This window comes from Pipistrellus hanaki, assembly GCF_964339955.1.
Source record: "Pipistrellus hanaki genome assembly, chromosome: 5".
In the NCBI taxonomy this organism is placed as follows: domain Eukaryota; kingdom Metazoa; phylum Chordata; class Mammalia; order Chiroptera; family Vespertilionidae; genus Pipistrellus; species Pipistrellus hanaki.
The window spans coordinates 33,868,283-33,887,622 of NC_140507.1; the positions used below are offsets into that span (position 1 = coordinate 33,868,283).

The window sequence follows — 19,340 nt, forward strand, 5'->3', positions numbered from 1 at the left end:
CCTCCATGCTGGGCAGAACGAGAGGGTGTCACAGATGGCCCTCAGGTCTCCGGCTGGGAAACTGGGGGAGAGCAGTGCCAATTACCCACATTTATATCTCAAGTGCAGGTGAAAGGAGATATCTAAGAGGCCACTGGCATTATTGGGGCCTGGGGTTTAATACCACAGACATTCACAAGAGGTGGTAGTCAGAGGAAAACAAAGAATGACCTCACAGAATAGGACAAGAGCAACTGCTTACCAAATGCTTAAAGGGAAAGACAGGCTGAGCACTCAAGTCTATTATTACATTGAATTCTTACACAGACAGTAACCAACTCACTCAGAGTCATGGAACTCCTTAGTGAAGAAACAACTCAAACCCAGGTCTATCTGACATCAAAGCCTAAATCACTGAGGGGCTCAGTTCAAGATCATCAGCATAATGGAGGGCTTACACAATGAGGGTTCAAAAGTACCCACTGTCTATAGTTTGCTATAGAATGGGGTGGGGTCCTTGACCACAACATTTTCTTTCTTTTTTTGAAAGGGAGAGTGAGAGTCAGAAACATCAATGCTGAGAATCACTGATTGGGTGCCTCCTGCACGCCCAACACTGGGGATCGTGCCTGCAACCTGGGCATGTGGCCTTGACCAGAATCAAACCTAGGACCCTTTGGTCCAAAGGCTGACGTTCCACCCACTGAGCCAAACTGGCTAGGGCCACCAAAACATTTTCAATGGAACAAAGAATTGAAAGCCAGAATGCAATGGGCGAGGAGCATGAGTTGGACAAAGGAGACATTTTGTTGTTTTAAAAGCAAGGCTGCAGAGGAACTCGAGCAGGGGAGGAAGGAGAGAATAGTCATGGGAGATTTCTCGGTGTGTAAGAGATGGCAGAGATGAGCATAACTAAATGGCATTGGGAGAAGTCAACAGAAGAGGAGAGGTCACAATGGTATAGGAGCAGGTGTACAAGCATGGAAATGCATCCAATTGTTGGGCAGACATGAGGGAGCCACGCAAAGTACCTGCAGGACAATTTTCTTATGTATTGCAAATTTGGCAATAATGTGTGCCAGCAGTAAGTGCCCACTGTATTTGCAAGCTGGATCTACACAGGCCTTGGAGAGCAGGCAGGGCCAGGCGAAGGTCATCAGGCGGCGCAGCTTGCTGTTGCGGTTCTTGTTGTTGTCGTGGATGTGGTGGGGGGCGTGCTCCACCAGCAGCGTGGCATACTGTAGGAGGTAAATCCTCAGCGAGTCCAGCATGTCCGCCTGCTTCTCTGGGTCCAGCACCTGTGGGAAAGGCAAGCAAAAGGAATTCCTTTCTGGTTTTGAACTGTGTTACCTACTAAGGGTCATACACGTTTAAACTTTAAAACGCACACACACGTACTTACATTTATCTATATTATTAAGTTTTCCAATGAGGAACCCAATAATGACATATCAAGTTTCCTTTAACACATATGGATTAGAAATTCACTGAATTTTATTTCAACCTGCAAAAAAGGGGCAGGCTCACAGTCAGAATGCAGTGGGGAAAGTGGCTTGATGTGGGAAAGAACTTCCTCTTTGATACAAGGTGAGTTAGGACTGTGTTTCTTAATTTCCAGTAGTTGCTATTTTTTTTTTTTTTTTTTTTTTTCTGATCAACTACTATTGTATATTAGGATCAAAAACGTTATCTGGGGGAAAAAATCTTTTTTTTTTTTTTAAATTGTTATGGTTTTCTATGTAATCAAGTATCTGATAGATTTTTGTGTGTGTTTCACGGATATAAGGAAAACAATGTACACTCTTTAAGGAATATTCTGAGTGTCTCTATTGAATCAAGTATTGTAACTGCACTATCCAATTCAGCTAAATAGCCTTAACTACTTTGTGTCTACAGAAACATCTAAAAGACTGAAATCTTCCATCACAACTGTGTCTTCATTCGGGTCCCTGTCGCCCCCTAAGTCTTCCTTCCCCTGAATTCACTGCAGTCCCTCCCCCAGGGCTCCCGCCTGCCCAGGGCCACTTATCCTCATCCAACATTCGGAATCTCAACTCCTCCTTGTGCCGAGTCAGTAGGGAGACCAAAAATAATCCCTTGGGCTCAGCTGGAATTACCTTGGGAGGGTGGAAGTGGAGTCAAAATAGCAGGAAGACCAATAACCTGCCAATAGGAACAACAGTCCACTCTACCTGGACCCCCCCATTGGAACAGGCAACAGAATGAGTAAAAAAACTGTATCCTTCCATAGAGCATTAATGTGCATATGGTGCGCTGCAGCCCTGGAATGGCTATCACTCCTGCACTCCCAACAAATAGCCCACATACAAAACAGTCAATCTAACACCCTCACGCAAACATGAAGTTTAAAGGCCTACCCTGCAGAGGACAGCCCAGGCTTCCTGAAAATAACACACAGAGCAGGCATTTCTCAAAGAAATATTAAATTCCAAAAATCTCTTTAGGGAAAACTATAAACACTATTATAAAAATGTAGACCTTAAAGCCTAAGCTAAGTTCCGATATCATCCTGCCACAAAGATGTTTCATTAAATTGGCAATGAAGGGTCACAGCAGCAACTGTATCCAACCTTAACCCTTTGCACTCCGAACCATTCTGGACATTGGCTACCAGCTACTCGACGCTACTTTGCGGGCGGAAATGTGCTGAAATAACTCAATTCCCCGTAATCACTAATAAACTGCAATGTCCCCTGAGAGGGGACATCCGAGTGATATGCTAGAATTCCGATGTCCCCTGAGAGGGGACAGCGGAGTGCAAAGAGTTAATATTCTCACCATCTTTTATAAAGTCCTTTGCAAATCTTAAGATGTGCAAAAAAACAACAACATTAAAACTTGCTGGGCCAGCATAGCTCAGAGGTTGAATGTCAACCTATGAACCAGGAGGTCAGGGTTTGATTCCCAGTCAGTCCACATGGCAGGGTCTCTGGCTTGATCCCCAGTAGGGGGCCTGCAGGAGGCAGACTATTGATAATTCTCTCTTACCATTAATGTTTGTCTCTCTCTCCCTCTCCTTTCCTCTCTGAAATAAATAAGAATATATATGTATTTTTTAATCAAAACTCTACTGACCAGCAATAAGGGTTTTTATAAAATTACTTTGAGATCTAATTTTTCATTGAGATACATTGTTTCTTACTGGAATCTATTAATGTAGGAAAAAATAGTTCGTTTGTTCCAAATGAAGCTGCCTTAAAAAGTTCACTAATAAGAATTATAATACATGAAGGCTGGGGCTCGGGGGCGGGGGCAGGCTGGGAGAGGACAATGGGGGAAAGAGGGGCACATATGTAATATTTTCAATAAGGAATTTTTTTAATAAAGAATTATAAGTATCCACCCTCTCCCCCATGGTTTCACTTTTCCCAATATCAGTTACCCACAGTTCACTGTGGTTCAAAAATATTAAATGGAAAATTCCAGAAATAATTCATAAATTTAAACTGTGCGCCCTTCTGAGTAGCATGACAAAAATCTCTTGCCAGCCTGTTCCATCCCGTCCAAGACATTAATCATCCCTTTGTCCACACTATCTACACTCCCCGCCCATTTCACTTAGCAGCCATCTGGTTATCAGATCAGCTGTCAGAGTATCCCAGTCCTATGTTCAGGTAACCCTTATTTACTTAACAATGGTCTCAATGTGCAAGAGTAGTGATGCTGGCAACCTGGATATGCCAAAGAGAAGCAGTAAAGTACTTCCTTTAGGTGAAAAGGTAAAAATTCCCAACTTAATAAGGAAAGAAAAAAAATCATATGCTGAAAGGTTGCTAAGATCTTCAGAAAGAACAGAGTTCTGTGAAACTGTGAAGAAGTAAAAAGAAACTCATGCTAGTTTTGCTGTTATACATCATGCAAAAGTTTCAGCCAGTGTGTGATAAGTACTTATTTAGATGGAAAAGGCATTAAATTTGTGGGTAGAAGATATGAACAGAAAATGTGTTGTTCCAGAAAGCACTGAGCCTATACAAAGACTTCTGCCCCTGAAATGACACCAGGCCATTTACTCCAATTAAGGATTGTGATTATACAGATCAGGACTAGATCTCACATCATCACGAGAAGAAGGGTAAACAGTACAATAAGATACTTTGAGAGAGAGATCAGACTCACATAATTTTTATTATAGCATAGTTATAATTATTGTATTGTTATTGTTAATCTCTTACTATGCCTAATTTATAAATTAAACTTTACCACAGGCATGTATATACAGGGTTCAGTACTATTTGCGGTTTCAGGCATCAGATACTGGGGGCTTAGAACTTATCCCTCCATGAATAAATAATGTTCTGCTATAAACTAATGGAATAAGGAAAAATAAAAGCCTTAGGAAAATAAGCTTATTTCAATGAACGCATCACGCACGTGTTATGTGTATACACACACACACACACACACACACACACACACACACACGTACACACACTCTCATCTGCCAAGTTCCTTTTCAAGTCAATATACTGCTAGTCAGGTCACCTTGGTTATAAACACACTGGTGATGCTTTCTGGATTATCGCCTTCTGGATTGGGAGGTCCTAAGAGCTGCTCTCCTTCCCCCTTCTCAAAGCTGTATAAGAAAGCAGGATTCAAGATATGCTGCAGAACCTACAAAAAAAAATTTACAGTAATGGAAAAGGAAAACAAAGCCATGTTCTTTAATTTCTTCAATACAGTGGGCAGGCCCACCAGTTTGGTCATATTATAACCCATAAAATTAGAACTCAATCAAGGTTACAACTGATAATCTTGACTATTATTCAAACAGTCAATTGGAAAGGTAGGCTTAAAAACTTGAAAAGAGAATGTCAGTTTGTTTTACTTTTCTCACTTCAAACAAGTCATTTTCTAAAACCAAGGTAACCACACCTAAAACCCGTATTATTTTAACTAACTAGAAGACTGGTGCAGTGGGGTCCCTCAGCCTGGCCTGCGGGATGGAGTCAAACCAGCTCTCCGACATCCCCCGAGGGGTCCTGGATTGGGAGAGTGCAGGTCAGGCTGAAGAACCCCACTGGTGCACTCGGGCAAAGGGAGAAACTTGGGAGACTGGCCAGCCGGGGAGGGACCGTGGGAGGGTGTGTCCAACCTATCTCACTCAGTCCCGAGACCCCAGCAGCAAGCTAACCTACTTGTCAGAGCATCTGCCCCCTGGTGGTCAGTGCACATCATAGCAACTGGTCGACCAGTCAACTGTCTAGGCCCTGGTGGTCACTGTGTCATAGCAAGCAGTTGAGCGGTCTTAGCATATCATTAGTATATTATGCTTTTTTTTTTTAAATATATTTTATTGATTTTTATACAGAGAGAAAGGGAGAGAGATAGAGAGTTAGAAACATCGATGAGAGAGAGTCATCGATCAGCTGCCTCTTGCACACCCCCTACTGGGGATATGCCCGCAACCAAGGTACATGCCCTTGACCGGAATCGAACCCGGGACCCTTCAGTCCCCAAGCCGACACTCTATCCATTGAGCCAAACCGGTCCCGGCTATATTATGCTTTGATTAGTTGAACGGCTGACCAGTCGACCGGAGATTTAGCATATTAGGCTTTTATTATAGAATATCACCCAATAAATTCAATTTAAAAAAGGTAAAAGTAATGAAACTAACAAACTTCTTTTCAACACCAGTTCACTGTTGAATCTATCTTATGTTTCTCAACAATGGCATTTTCCTCAAATAGTCCAGACTACTATTCAAGTGTCAACAGAGACATAGAACACAAATAGTGTCCTTGGTTCCCCAGTAAATTAGCTCCAAACCCATGGCTTCTACTATGTAACAGTGGGACTCACCTTGGCTTTCAGTTCATCTCCAAAGTTGGGGTCACTGAAATCCACAAAGTGAAAAAACAGGGCACGTTTTTGAGCAATGCTATAATTTTTGGGAATTTCTTCCTCCATATACTCTTTTAAGAATGTCATGTTGCAGAGAAAACGACCAGTAAAGGCTCGGAGCAGCTGGAACAGCAATTCTATGTCTCCATAATTCCTTCTGAAGGGTCGAATAAGAACATAGGTTAAATTGTGGAAAACTTCCTAACTTGTTTTTAACAGCTAAGTCATAAACCATTCTCTACACCAATGACCCACAGCTATACACAAAAGTCTTTACTAAGACTGTTTATTGGATAAATCAAGTCACTTGATGTAAAGCAGAACATGTGCACCCACTTGCAATAATTCAGCAGACAATAGGCCAGCAGCTTGGGCTCCTTCCAGTTTGTGGCAGCCATGTTCTCCTTCCGGTGTCTTTCTTGAAAGGTTTCACTGATCCACACGCGTCTCAGCTGGCTCACCAGAGAATGCTGATTGGCCAGCCAGGAGTCATTGTTTTTAACTATAATACTTATGATCTGTCAAAGAAGAGACAATTAGGGGACTGGCAGGGTTCTCTGTGTTTCAACTTTTAAGATTTCAGGTGTCTAATGAAGAGACACTACCTTGATGGCCTGAAACTGAAGATCCAGGCGCATTGTGCTTGTGCTGGGCGAGCCAGGGCGCATGGCGGTCTGAGCACCGCCGGGCAGCAGCAGGGTGATGAACCTGTTGGGGTTAGCTGCCAGCACATCTCGCAGAGGTCTGGCATCTTTGTGTTTTAGAAAACTCTAAAAACAAAATAAAACAAGCTGTTTTAAGCTAATAAAAAAATCACAAAAGACTGGGGTATTAACTATAAGGTTCTTTCTAAGTCTTTCTAGGCAGGCTGAAAAAACAACACTTTTTTAAAAAAGTACTTTTTCGTGCGAGCTCTCCCTCCCAGGAGCACACTGTGCGCCTTTTCCCTCCCACAGGCATGCATTTCCTCAACTTACATCCAATGGAGAAGGGGTCAAAGCAGTTCATCCCAGGCAAACCCCAACCTTGTCCCTCAGCACCCCTGTTCTCTGACTTCTTAGTAAGCCAAAGCAGCCCAGGCCAGGCTAATTTCCGCACCTAGTCCCTCTCCTACTGCTTCTTCCATCCTAGACCCTTCCTTGTCTCACTGTCCCCAGCTTTAATAAATGTACTCTAAAAAAAAAAAATGTTTAATGCTTTTTAACCGGTAATCACACTTTATGATTCTGATTCTGATAATCCTAGCAGCTCATTCATTTGTTACCCCCACCAAAATCTACAGAGAGGGATTCCTTGAGCTCTTTATATACACACAGTAATGTTTCTAATATTCAAATGTATTAGAAAAAAAGCCTGACATTGAACAATGAGATATGAATTTCAGATTCAGAGAGGCACTGGCAAGAATCCAGCTCCTCGCACTCTTACCATGAACATTCTGCTCCACTGAGGGTCATTCAATGTTGCCTCCATCATGAACAGCTCCACCGTCTGGGAAGGGTGGCGAGTCAGGAACTTGATCAGAGGCTCTCTGAAGGGACTGCCAGCCTAGAAAACACATGATAAAGACATCTTCTCAGGGCTTGAGGCTTCTATTGGTCTACCAACCTAACATGGTAGGAGTATACATTTCCATTCTTTCTTTCTTCCTTTCTTTCTTTCTTTCTTTTTTTTTGGGGGGGGGGAGAGGGGGGAGGAATAAAGATAGAAACATGGATTTGTTGTTTCACTCATACATACATTCATTGGTTGATTCTTTATATATATATATTATTGATTTTTTTTTTTTTTTTTTTTTTTTTTTAGAGAGGAAGAGAGAGGAATAGAGAATCATCGACCAGCTGCCTCTTGCACACCCTCTACTGGGGATGTGCCCGTAACCAAGGTACATGCCCTTGACCGGAATCAAGCCTGGGACCTTCCAGTCTGCAGGCTGACACTCTATCCACTGAGCCAAACCGGTTTTGGCCACTGGTTGATTCTTATATGTGCCCTGATGGGGGACTGAACCCACAACCCTGGTGTATTGGAATGACACTCTAACCAAGGGAGCTGGCAGCTAGGGCTGGAAGTATACATTTCTCCCCCTTGTAACTGTTTATATGCTAACAACCATAGCAAATAGTAATATCTAACATCTTTATATTTTTAAGATTAATCTATCTAAAATATAACAAAGTGAAAATATTGTAAGCAACAGACGGAGGAAGAATCAGAATTAATCCTATATCTGACCATTACCTCAATCAGCATAGCCCGTTCTGTTTTCATCACAACCTCTAACAAAGGCTTGACCAGAGTTTGAGGTGCAGCTGGGATCAGATGAAAAAGGTTTATAATTGCTGAACAAATTTTCATTTCCTAATGAAGAAAACCAGAAATTACAAAATAGGCCAATTGATTTGACAAGCTAGAAATATCAAAATTACTATAGACCATACTATGGTCTATTTGCATTTGCAAGGCTAGCCACCAGAAGCAAAGAATTGACATGTAAAAAAGCACAACTTACCAATCCCACAGTATAGCTGTAGCCGAAGGAAACTAACTGCCCTTGGCTTTCATATTTCATCTCGAGGAGATGGGGGAGTAAGGGGGGGGGGGGGGGGGGGGCTGACTGTGCACATGGCGTGACTGGGCTGTCCGTCTCTCACGCTCTGACAAGTGTTAGAAATGGCCTGGTGGTTGCCTAGGCCCCTCATGGAGGAGGGGGTGACCATGCCTGTGGCTGTGAGTGGTAGGATTCCCTCAGTTTGCTGTGGCATCATGGGGTCTTCCCAATGTACTAAGCTCTGAAGGCAGACTTATTTTGCTCTCAAAACTTAGCACAAAGTCCTCAAAAAATACTTCAGTATTTACTCTGGAAATCAAATATCAATGTAAATAAATAACTGGCTATGGCACTAATTATTTGTCAACCAGGCATAAAATAAAGCTGACAACTGCTTTCATTGAATCTTATTGAAAAACGGCCGATTACTGAGTGTCAATCCAACTCTCCCTTCTCATTTTCAGTTCCCCCAATTTCGTGTCTGCAATCCTAGGGAAATCCCCATGAGCACAGAGGGAAGACTCCCTGATGCACCACCCTGCGTGGTGTGCAACAGGTTGTCCATTACTCTAAGACAGTAAAATGGGGATGATAAACACTGGTGGGGAGGAGCCACATCCCACAGCATTCTGAGATTATTTTCCCAAAAGGCAAAATAGTGAGATGTGTAAGAAGTGAGAAAAATCAGCTCACTGTCACTTCATACCCATACCATCTCTAAAGTTCTTGTCTATAGTCGTTTCAAGTCTTGGGACAGAACAAGTTCTATGCCGAAATTAGAATAACATTCTAGTATTGGTTTTATATTACAGTTTTTTGTTTTTAAAGCACTGTTACAAAATCACTTTTTTGGTCTTCCGATTCCATCAGAAGACAGGAAATGATGTATTATCATTCATCCCCATTTTACAGAAGAGGGAAACCTTAGAGTTTGACTATCCAAAGTCAGTGTTGTACTACATCAGTGTGGTGTGTGTGAACAAGAGATGCAGGGAACTGGGTTCAGGGGAGCAAGGAGGTTCTAAAATTCACGGCAGTCTGTCAGTGTAACTGTATCACACCTCTCAATTTCTAGCAGGATTATATATTCTTTGTGGAGTTTCCTCTCCAGAGGTTGTTAGATGTATGAGTTCAAACGAACTTTGACAGCAAAATCCAACAAAATCTTAAATATTGAGATGCTAATATTCTAACATGTAGAAAACCAAAGAACTTAGAATCTTGCTTAAAACATCCTAAAAGAAAACATGCGTGACACCCAGACAGTTCACAGCAATGATACTAATACAACTCTGCCACAGACAGACAATACGGCTCACTGCACTCAAAGGCACAATGCACTCTGTCCACCACAGAACCACAAGTCACAGCAAAACCAAATACGACCACGACCCCCTCCTGCGCCTCCACTGAAATTCTCACCTCTACCCCTTCCATGGCAGGCTGAACCAAAACAAAAATTACAGCATGAAAAAATGCAACAAAAAGGTAAAAAAGAAAAGAAAATAAAATATAAACTGTTCTTCACATTGCAAGTCATAAACTGACTTTTAATAGGTTGTTCTCACCTCAAACTGACAGAATGGAGACAAGGAACATCTCCCGCACTCTGAGATGTTTTCCTGAGGATGGGGAGGAAAATCATCTTTTTTCTATTTATGTTATTTACATTAAAAATTCCCATATACTCATACACAGTCAGGGTTATTGGGGTAAACAAGACAGTAAAGATACAATTATCAGAAAGCACACAATAATTAGTAAATGCTCAACAGCAAAACAAAAAACACCTTCCACCCTTCAGATGTCAAACGTAGCCCTCTGATAATGTCGAATAGAGTGTATTCCTTCCATACATCAAATTTTAAAATACAGAATTTTAAATTTCTTGTCTAGAGGAGAAACTGTAAGACTTTGCTGTGTACAAATACATTTAAATAACTCTTTTGCTTAGAGGGAATACTTAAAGCTTTTTTGTGAAGTGATAAGAAATTTCTAAAGACCTCTTTCCCAGCTCAAGTCTTCTAGAAGAGAACCAGGAGGCTTAAGCCCCGTCAGTAGGCATGTCTGAGATCCCCACACCCAGGAGAACCCACAGGCTAGGACTGGATACCTGAGCAATCTTGTCAAGTAAAGCTGTGCGTGTATGCGTGCATGTTGTATGTATGTGTATTGTGTATGCATGCATGAGTGCTGGGGAGTGTATGTATAGAGACATGGCATAACATGCCTTGAGTTCTGCCCTGTAAGTTCAATGCTAAATAGCCAAGCTTTCCTAAACATGATGATGTACAAATCTCTGATCATTGAGGGTGCTCAGCATTACAAAGCTTTATTTTTAGTCAACTATTTAACATGACTTCAGTTATAGTTTCTCAATGAGGCAATATTATTTGGTGATTTGACCAAATAGGAACAAATTACTTTCCAAGATCTACTCCCAATCCTGGACTGCATGCATAATAAATAACCAGGCCTCAAGAGCAGAAAGGCAAGGCCTGGCCCTGGACTGAGGTGATGGAGCTATGGCCATGCTGCCTGTGGACCCCAAACAACATGTTAAGGATTCAGACCTGGGGCCTCTCTCACACAGCTGGGCGTTCCCAAGCAGCTCAGGGAATACACTCATCCGACCACCAACATGTTCATCGAGCAGGAGCTCAAGGACTTCCCAACACCCACCACACCGTCCCCTATGCAGTGCCCCTCCCCAAACCCTTCCAAACAACTCGAGGTAAAGTTTGTGGAATCTTTTTGACCTAACATAAGTCATTCATCTACCCACGAGGTCTTTTAATGTTTATTCTGAAATTGCTGTGTGTTTCAAGTAATTAATAGCTTAATGTAAAGACAAATATAAAGTTTATAGCAAAAATACCTAAGAAATGAAAGATGGGAAGGAAAAGCACAGAAGCACTTGCACCTACTTCCAAGAGCTTAGGGTTTACAAATACACTCTGCTCTCCCCACGAAGTTTCCCTGACTTGATTCCTGTTTATATCAATAACAAACCTTCAAAGAGGTCACGTGTGGTATACCAATCCTAAAAAAGTTAAAAATCCTGGTTTAGTTTTGCTTAGTTTGCTCTTTAGAAGCAGTAAGAAACAAGACTTACATAAATAAAACAAGTGACACAGAATGGTCAAAACAAAGCATAATAAAGCAAAAAAAAAAAAAAAATCAATTTGGGATGAAACACAGCATCCGACAAACAGGCACAGGAGGACAAAAAGCCACGTTAATTATGCCTCTGAAGAGCTACGGAATTCCCTCATCAGGACACAATGGCACCAGAAACTTGGCAAAACACAACCTCACTGACAGGACAAGCATCAACTTAAAAAATATTTTAAAGGAATAGTAACATGTACAAGTAAAATCAGAGTCAAAACAATAAGAATCATTCATTTTTAAGAGGCAAAATCTTTAATGACTAATATAGAATGCTCAAAAGATTTAACTAGTGGTTTTCCCTCAAAACCATAAATGTGGGTTTTGAAGTACCAGCCATTTGACTTTTGACAAACAACTGGGTTGGGGTATTTAGACCTAGAAAATATAAAATTATTTTATTTTTATGTAATGTCTTATTACATTCTCTTTAATGCTTTTAGTCCTAAAATCACTCCTTGGTTTTATGAGGCAATGATGATGGAAAGTGATGGAAAACAACAGCAGAGGAGAGCACCACCATGCAAACAGCAGCTGCCAAGGACAGTCTAGAAAATACACTTAGTACACTTTAACACAAAAACAGTACAATTCAAATACTAACATTTCAAGTTTCCAAGAATTCTCAGCAACAAAAACATCACATTAAAGTGAACAAAGGGAGATTTTTAAAAAGCATAAAAAAGAATGTTTTCAGCAATCATGAGATTTTTAAAAAATGTAATGATAATAAAGTATGCTGAACAATTTAAATGGACTACAATCATTTAGACTACTCTGACCGGCACGTTAATTGAAAGCCCTGCTCCGGCACTAACACTGACGGTGGCAGGGCCAACGGGCGGCCCTCCCCAGAAACAAACGAGCCACTCACGTTCCCGTCGCTCCTCTGGCCCCCTTTGTGGGTGAGGACCACCACTTCCATCCACTTCCGCAGATGTTGCTGTTGAAAGAAATACATCCTTAGACATTTCTTCCTCACAACAGGAGCATTTCGATTCCAAAATGCTGCTTTTAGGTGAAAACACATATGTAATCATTCATATTTAATGTGAGAATGGGTGTTTCTGTTACTGAAATAGCCCAACCATTCAACTCGTGATGGGAATAACTGGCACTGGTTTATGTTCTATAAAGAAAGGCTGAAACCACCCTGCTACAGAAGAAAACACCCTGAGACCTGCCATTCCAACATCAGGAAGTTTACTCCTGTCCATCATTCCTGCCGTTACAGCTGTTCATGGAGTGCTGCCATGCACCCAGCACCGTGCAAGCAGGGGGCAGAGAAGTGAACATACAGGCATCGCCTGTCCTCCTGGTGTTAGGGTTGCAGTAGGAAAAACAGGGTAGGGCACAGGAGCGTGGGTGGGGAACGAAGACGGTGAGATGTGTGAAAGCTGTGGATGCAGGTTCAGGTCAGGTCCCTGCTGAGGCTCATGTGCCAGAAGCACAAGGAAGCGCGCTCCAGGCAGAGACTGGAAGAGGGCGCAGGCGGGGCTGAGGGACCCAAATGTCGTGCACCGGCCTCTAGTAAATAAACACTTTTCTGTGAGCTTTAATGTAAACTTTAAGAGGGGAGTACAGGAAGTTGTGTTTCCCAAACTTACCAGTGGAGGTTTTCTCCCCTACAAATTACAGGGCCAATGTTCTAAGAATCTTATGTTGAGAACCACTAAAACAACACATTTCTTTAAGGAACTAAGTACACTAAGCTAACAATGTTTTACCAACAAAATTCCTTAAAGGAAATCACCAGAATATATTTTCATAAAACCTACAACCCTGCATTATCATCTGTAATAGCAAAAGACTGGGAAAATCTAGATCTGATGTGGGCAACATCGGCCATCGGGCCATACCATGGGCCCTACAAAGCCCGTGAAATCATTTGGTCTGGCCCCGGCAAAGCAATAAGGGTGAATTAATTAAATGTTTGACCAAATACAGCAGGTAAATTTTTAAGTTTATAATTTTGTATGGCCCATGAATAATGCTATAAATATTCAAATGGCCTCTGGCAGAAAAAAGGTTCCCCACCTCTGATCTAGAAGGTCATCAGTGGAGGCCTGGTTACATAAATGAGGGCATGGCCACAGGAGGATTATTGTCATCATAAAACAGAATGAAGAAACACTTTACGTTCTGATAAAATGGTGGGGTAGTAGACAGGAAAAGTAAGAACTGTGTGTACATTATCCTTCCTTTTGTGGGGAACAAAAGAATAGACACATGTGCTATTACAAATGTGAAAGCCTCCAGAAGGACACTGTTAGCTCTGGGTGTCTCTGGGAAGGGGGTGGAGAGTTGGAGGACAGGAGGGAGACTTTCATAGCACACCCTTCCATACCCTTTGAATTTTAAACCATGTAACTATATTTCTTATTTTAAAAAATAATTCCAATTTTCAGGTTTATTATAGAATATATTTACATGCACTTAGCTTACCATCATCTGATCACAGAACTTATCATTGAAGGAGTTTGGGAAGAGCCTGGTAACTGAAGTCAGACGATTCACAACATTCAGAGTCAAGCTTCGATAATCCCCCAGCATCATCAGCAAAGGTCGCATATGTGTATGGATTTGGTCTACTTCTATGGTAGCACCTTCTAAAAACTATTTTAAAAGAAAGGTTACAAATAAAAACGTAACAGAATATACTTTAGAATAGAAAGTATGTGTGACTCAACAGCAAGTTTTTGTGTTCCTTGGAAAAATGAAATATTAAACTTATCAATTGACTAATCATTGCTGTATAATATTTTTAAAGGTTTGGTATGACTATGGAACCAGTAGAGACATTATTACACTTCAGTGGATATTAACAGGCAAATTTCCAGGCACACAGACAAGATAAACAGAACTCGTAAGCAGAATCCACACACACACACACACACACACACACACACACACACACCTCACCTTTCTCATACAGGCTTCTCCAGCCTCCTGGAGCTCACTATTTGTGGAATTAAGTGCTTTGAAGAGTGCAGCAATGATCTTCTCTCTAGACTGAGGAAGGTAATTGCAGGCAGCAAGTGCATCTTTAGGGAGAAAAATAAATATCTCATTATTAACCTGAAAATACATGAACATATTGCTTATCTAAAGCTCTTACCAGCCCTAGGCAGTTTGACTTAATAGACAGAGCATTGTGGTCAAAGGCATGTACCTGGGTCACAGTCTTGAATCCCATTATGGGGTATACAGAAGGCAGCCAATCAATGATTCTCTCTCATCATTGATGTTTCTCTCCCTCCCTCTCCCTTCCTCTCTGAAATCAATAAAAATAAAAAAGTGGATCTTTAAAAATAAATAAATAATAAAATAAAGGCTTTTGCCCACAAAAATTACGAGTCATTAAACCTCTTTCCTAGTATCTGACCATGAGAAAGACAAAAAGAACACATGATCTCTACTGACATTATCTAAGGGTGAAATCAACAGCCAGAAGGGCCATGACAAATTTGACATTGTCCAGATAGAAGGAAGAGGGCAGAGGGCTGAAGAGGGAAGAAAGAAGGTCCCCAATGACACTGCTGCCCCCAAGACATCTTCATACAGGGTGAGCATGGCTGGCCTGTGGGCAGATGCTTGCTGAATTCATGAGGAGTGCATGGCCTTGATGAAAGGAATAGACACACATGGCCAGGCTTCTCTCCACTATTCTCATCTAATCAGGCAGCAGCCTCCTCCTAACTTGAGAGACTTTGAAAATACAAATATTCTGAGGAAAGGGGACACACCTCAATCTTATGCTCCTTAGGAGACAACAGCCTAGCCCTGGCTGGGGTGGCCCAGTGGAAGAGCATCGGGCCAGTGCATCAAAGGGTCACAGGTTCAATTCCCGGTGAAGGGCATAAACCTGGGTTGCAGGTTTGTTCCCACCTTGGTTGGGGCTTGTGTGCGAGCCAACTAATCAATGTGTCTCTCTCACATTTATGTCTCCCCCCCCCCACTTCCACACTCTTTAAAAATCAACAGAAAAAAACATCCTCAGGTGAGGCTTAACAACAAAAAAAAAAGAGAAGAGGGAACATCTTAGCAAGAGGAATAACTATATTGCTAACAGGAATGTATGAGGGTACCCCAAAGGAAAAATCCCAACTCAGAAGTGAGAATCTGGCAAACATCCCTGCTCTGCACCTCCCTCACTCTGGCTTGCTTTGTCTGAAATGGCCCAGCCCCATCTTCAAACTTGGATATTATTTCCTCTGTCTCTCAACTTCTCTACTGCTAATTCAAGGAATCTGACAAAAATTTGTTAAGGGTATAAATATCAACAGATCAAGAGACAAAGTCAACTAAAAAAACCTGTATTAGTATTAGCAAAAAGTGGGGGGGAAAGACTGTTTCTAAGCACAAGAGTGAGTACTGGTCTAGTATATTTTTCTAAACTTAACACAACTCCTGTACTAAACACTGATAATTAACACTCATGAAAATCTAGAGCCAGCAGGATTCTCAGATGCTTCTAAATCATTACCAAGTCTATAAAGAATGTTGTATATCTTACTAGATACTCTGAGTTGGATGAAAATGGTAATATATGAACAGTATGACAACTCTCATAAACCAGAATATTAGGTTCATAGGAGAACTATAAATAGTTTATTAGGTAGTAAAATTCAGTTTACTATAGAATAAAAAATTATTTAAATCCTAACAATCTATATAACCACTAACATTTCATTATCTAGTTTAATACACATAGTTTCTGATCCCACCTTAAAAACAACACAAAAATTAAAAAATTAAAAATTAAACAACATAAAAGGCCACTGACCCCTTTCACTTTTGTCCCCAGTAACTTGTTTCAGATTTATATGAACTTACTTAGTGCTGCAATTCTCAAAGGCACGAGTGATGGAAGACTTTTGTAACAGGGCAGCTTTGTTAAAGCTGAATCTTCAGCCTCACACAAATTCAAAAGCTGCAAAAGATAAAGCAATGCATTTTAGCCTTCTCTTACTGTAAAGACACGATAATCTTACAAATAAAAGAGCATAGCCGAAACCGGTTTGGCTCAATGGATAGAGCGTCAGCTTGGGGACTGAAAGGTCCCGGGTTCGATTCCGGTCAAGGGCATGTACCTTGGTTGCGGGCATACCCCCAGTAGGGGGTGTGCAAGAGGCAGCTGATCGATGACTCTCTCTCATCGAGGTTTCTAACTCTCTATCTCTCTCCCTTCCTTTCTGTACAAAATCAATAAAATATATTATAAAAAAAAAAAAAAGCATAGCAATCTTCCACACACCCCACAACACAATTAACTAACAAACTGAAATCAAATTCTAAAGAATTTGATTCCAGGTCAAGAGCCTTGGTTTCAGGTTCATCCCCGCCCCCAGTCAGGTGTGGGAGACAACCAATCCATGTGTTTCTCCCACATCCATGTTTCTCTCTCTCTCACCTGATTCCTCCCTCCTACTTTCACTATAAGTAAATGGGAAAAAATATCTTCAGGGGTAAACATAAAAAAAAAAAAAAAAAAAAAAAAAAGAATGTTTATAATTTGGCTGTATCTAATGTTTAATTTCTGTTTATTACTGTCTACACACTGTAAACTGGAGAGTTTACAGTAACAAATACTTGAAGATGCCATCTGCGTCTGCCCATTATCTTGAATCAGGGGACATGTCAAGTGCACTAAACAGCACGAGAACCTGGCAGGACAAGGCAGTGATCAGAACCCCTGCTCTAAAATAACAGTCATGGTTCCTATGACTGCAGTTTCTCTGCTGTGACCTTAGGTGCATACCAAGCGGTCAGGCCCAGTTTCTATACCTTCAGGAGGCCAGAGCTACAGAGGGCATTCATGTGAAGTAAGGTCTCTCAACAATGCCTGGCACATTTAAGTGATTAACTAACACAGTCAGCTGCCACTGTCTGCGCCGTCTTATTCTGAGCACCAACAGATGGGACAGTGACTAAAGTAGATGGTACAGTCTTAGCTCTAGATTACAACTTTAAGGCTCTGAAGAGCAAGGTTCCTTGTTAGAGGGCTAATAGAGTTCAAAAGACTCAGGAAACACCCACCTTTTTTTAAAATATATTTTTAGTGACTTCAGAGAGGAAGGGAGAGATAAATACATCCATGATGAGAGGAAATCATTTTTTGGCTTCCTCCTGCACGTTAGACCAAGCCTGCAACCCAGGAATGTGCCCTTGACCAGAATCAAACCTGGGACACTGAGTCCACAGGCCAATGCTCTATCCACTGAGCCAAACTGGCCAGGGTGAAACAGTCATGGTTCCTATGACTTCAACCTTCTGTTGAACATCTGCAATCACTATGCCCACCTTCTCCCCAATTCCTGATGTAACATACCTGTGCCGAGTGCTGTGCCAGGCTATTGCTGGTTCCCTGTGGTCACCCCCCAGGCCTTCTCTGAGTGCTGCCTGACCAGGCTTCGTGCACAAAGACAGTTTACCAGACACACGTCATCACCATTCACACCACGAGTACTACCACCCCCCTACCTCTGTGTAGAACACCTTATGTTCCACCACGTTAAGATCCATTGTGAAGAGCCTGGGCTGTAATGTGGTACAGAACGTATTCCCCTCCATCAGGCCAATCTGTGCATTGGCAGGCTGGTGTCTGAGCAAATGCTTCTTAGGTGGGACCATATCCTGGAGGACCTAGGACAGGCAAGGAGGAAATACAACTGAACACACGCCCCTCAAAAAGGCTCTCATCACAATATTCTAAAGCAATTACCAATTTGAAAACCATAAGAGATGAAAAGTTATTACAGATGTCTTTTAGTTAGGTGACAGAGAGATGTTTCATGTACTAAAACTGGGCCATGGGTGTCTGATACACTTCATTCCTAATGCTTCTGAGTAACCTCTTTTAATACAAACACAAAACTACCAGACTGTGCTATACTGATCCAGGAAACCAACCTTCTATCCTCTTGACACTGGCAATTACCAATAGAACCATTAATATAAGACATTGATTTTCACATATCTGAGGTTAAAAACAGCATATGTAATAGCATTCTGTAAAGCGAACACAAAATTACAAATTATTATATCCTCTACATCTCAGATTTGAAGGGGGGAAAAAAGTTTTGCCCACGTTACCCTAGTTCTGGTGACAGAAATCTCACCTCTTTATGGGGTTCCATTATCACTGTCACACTTTTCCCAGTGACCTGGGCCAAAACTTGCAGTGAATGCATAGCCTGTTTTCTCACAGTGGAATTTGGAGAGGTGACTTCTCGAACCAAGTCGTGTGTCACGTGGTGAAACGACTTTTCCTGAGCTGCCACAATCTCTTCCGCTCTCTCCTCATCTTTTAAGGGTGTCGCACACCTCATCAGCAGCTGCTCCAGGGTGGTCTTGGCCATGGCAACTGCCCCATTGGAAACCTGCAGGACAAGGACTCCTTAGATGGAAAAGGGAACAGTGCTGCCCAGGACACGCATGTCTCCTGTGCGACCTGCCTGCGTCAACACTGTCTCCAGGGGGCTCACGCCCCGCGTGCCAGCCAATCTCATAAGACTCCTCCATCACTTCCGTTAGGTGCTTATAGGTAATTCCTGTGTGCCACTCAGACAGGAAAATGTGGTGTAGCAGCATCTTTGAATTTACCAAACAGATAAGCTGGCAATGCCCAGATATTCTCCCTGCATCTAGGATCATAAAGAATGCAGCGTCTGTGGAAATGCTGGAGCATATGCACTACTGAGCCCCAAGGCAAGACTGAGGAGTGGTGCTTCTTCTCAGGTCACAGCTGTTCTGCGGTAAGTTCTCTGGCGTG

At 41.8% G+C, this 19,340-nt stretch overlaps 1 protein-coding gene across 13 annotated transcripts in view; it reads right to left on the bottom strand.

Moving 5' to 3' along the window:
• The window catches only part of TRRAP (transformation/transcription domain associated protein), a 109,601-nt gene that overhangs the window by 46,497 nt on the left and 43,764 nt on the right, over positions 1–19,340 (bottom strand). For 8 of the 13 annotated variants that reach the window (XM_084886532.1, XM_084886534.1, XM_084886536.1 and 5 more), the window contains exons 26-40: positions 18,688–18,948; positions 18,050–18,211; positions 16,403–16,499; positions 14,489–14,610; positions 14,012–14,182; positions 12,441–12,509; positions 9,964–10,017; positions 9,818–9,838; positions 8,086–8,205; positions 7,273–7,392; positions 6,450–6,614; positions 6,181–6,362; positions 5,803–6,001; positions 4,483–4,611; positions 1,011–1,277 (exon numbers count right to left, since the gene is read on the bottom strand). In XM_084886532.1, coding sequence (XP_084742658.1) covers positions 1,011–1,277; positions 4,483–4,611; positions 5,803–6,001; positions 6,181–6,362; positions 6,450–6,614; positions 7,273–7,392; positions 8,086–8,205; positions 9,818–9,838; positions 9,964–10,017; positions 12,441–12,509; positions 14,012–14,182; positions 14,489–14,610; positions 16,403–16,499; positions 18,050–18,211; positions 18,688–18,948 — 2,139 coding nt within the window. The remainder of the gene's footprint in view (positions 1–1,010; positions 1,278–4,482; positions 4,612–5,802; positions 6,002–6,180; positions 6,363–6,449; positions 6,615–7,272; positions 7,393–8,085; positions 8,206–9,817; positions 9,839–9,963; positions 10,018–12,440; positions 12,510–14,011; positions 14,183–14,488; positions 14,611–16,402; positions 16,500–18,049; positions 18,212–18,687; positions 18,949–19,340) is intronic. The other 5 variants (XM_084886529.1, XM_084886528.1, XM_084886526.1 and 2 more) reach the window with 2 other exon arrangements.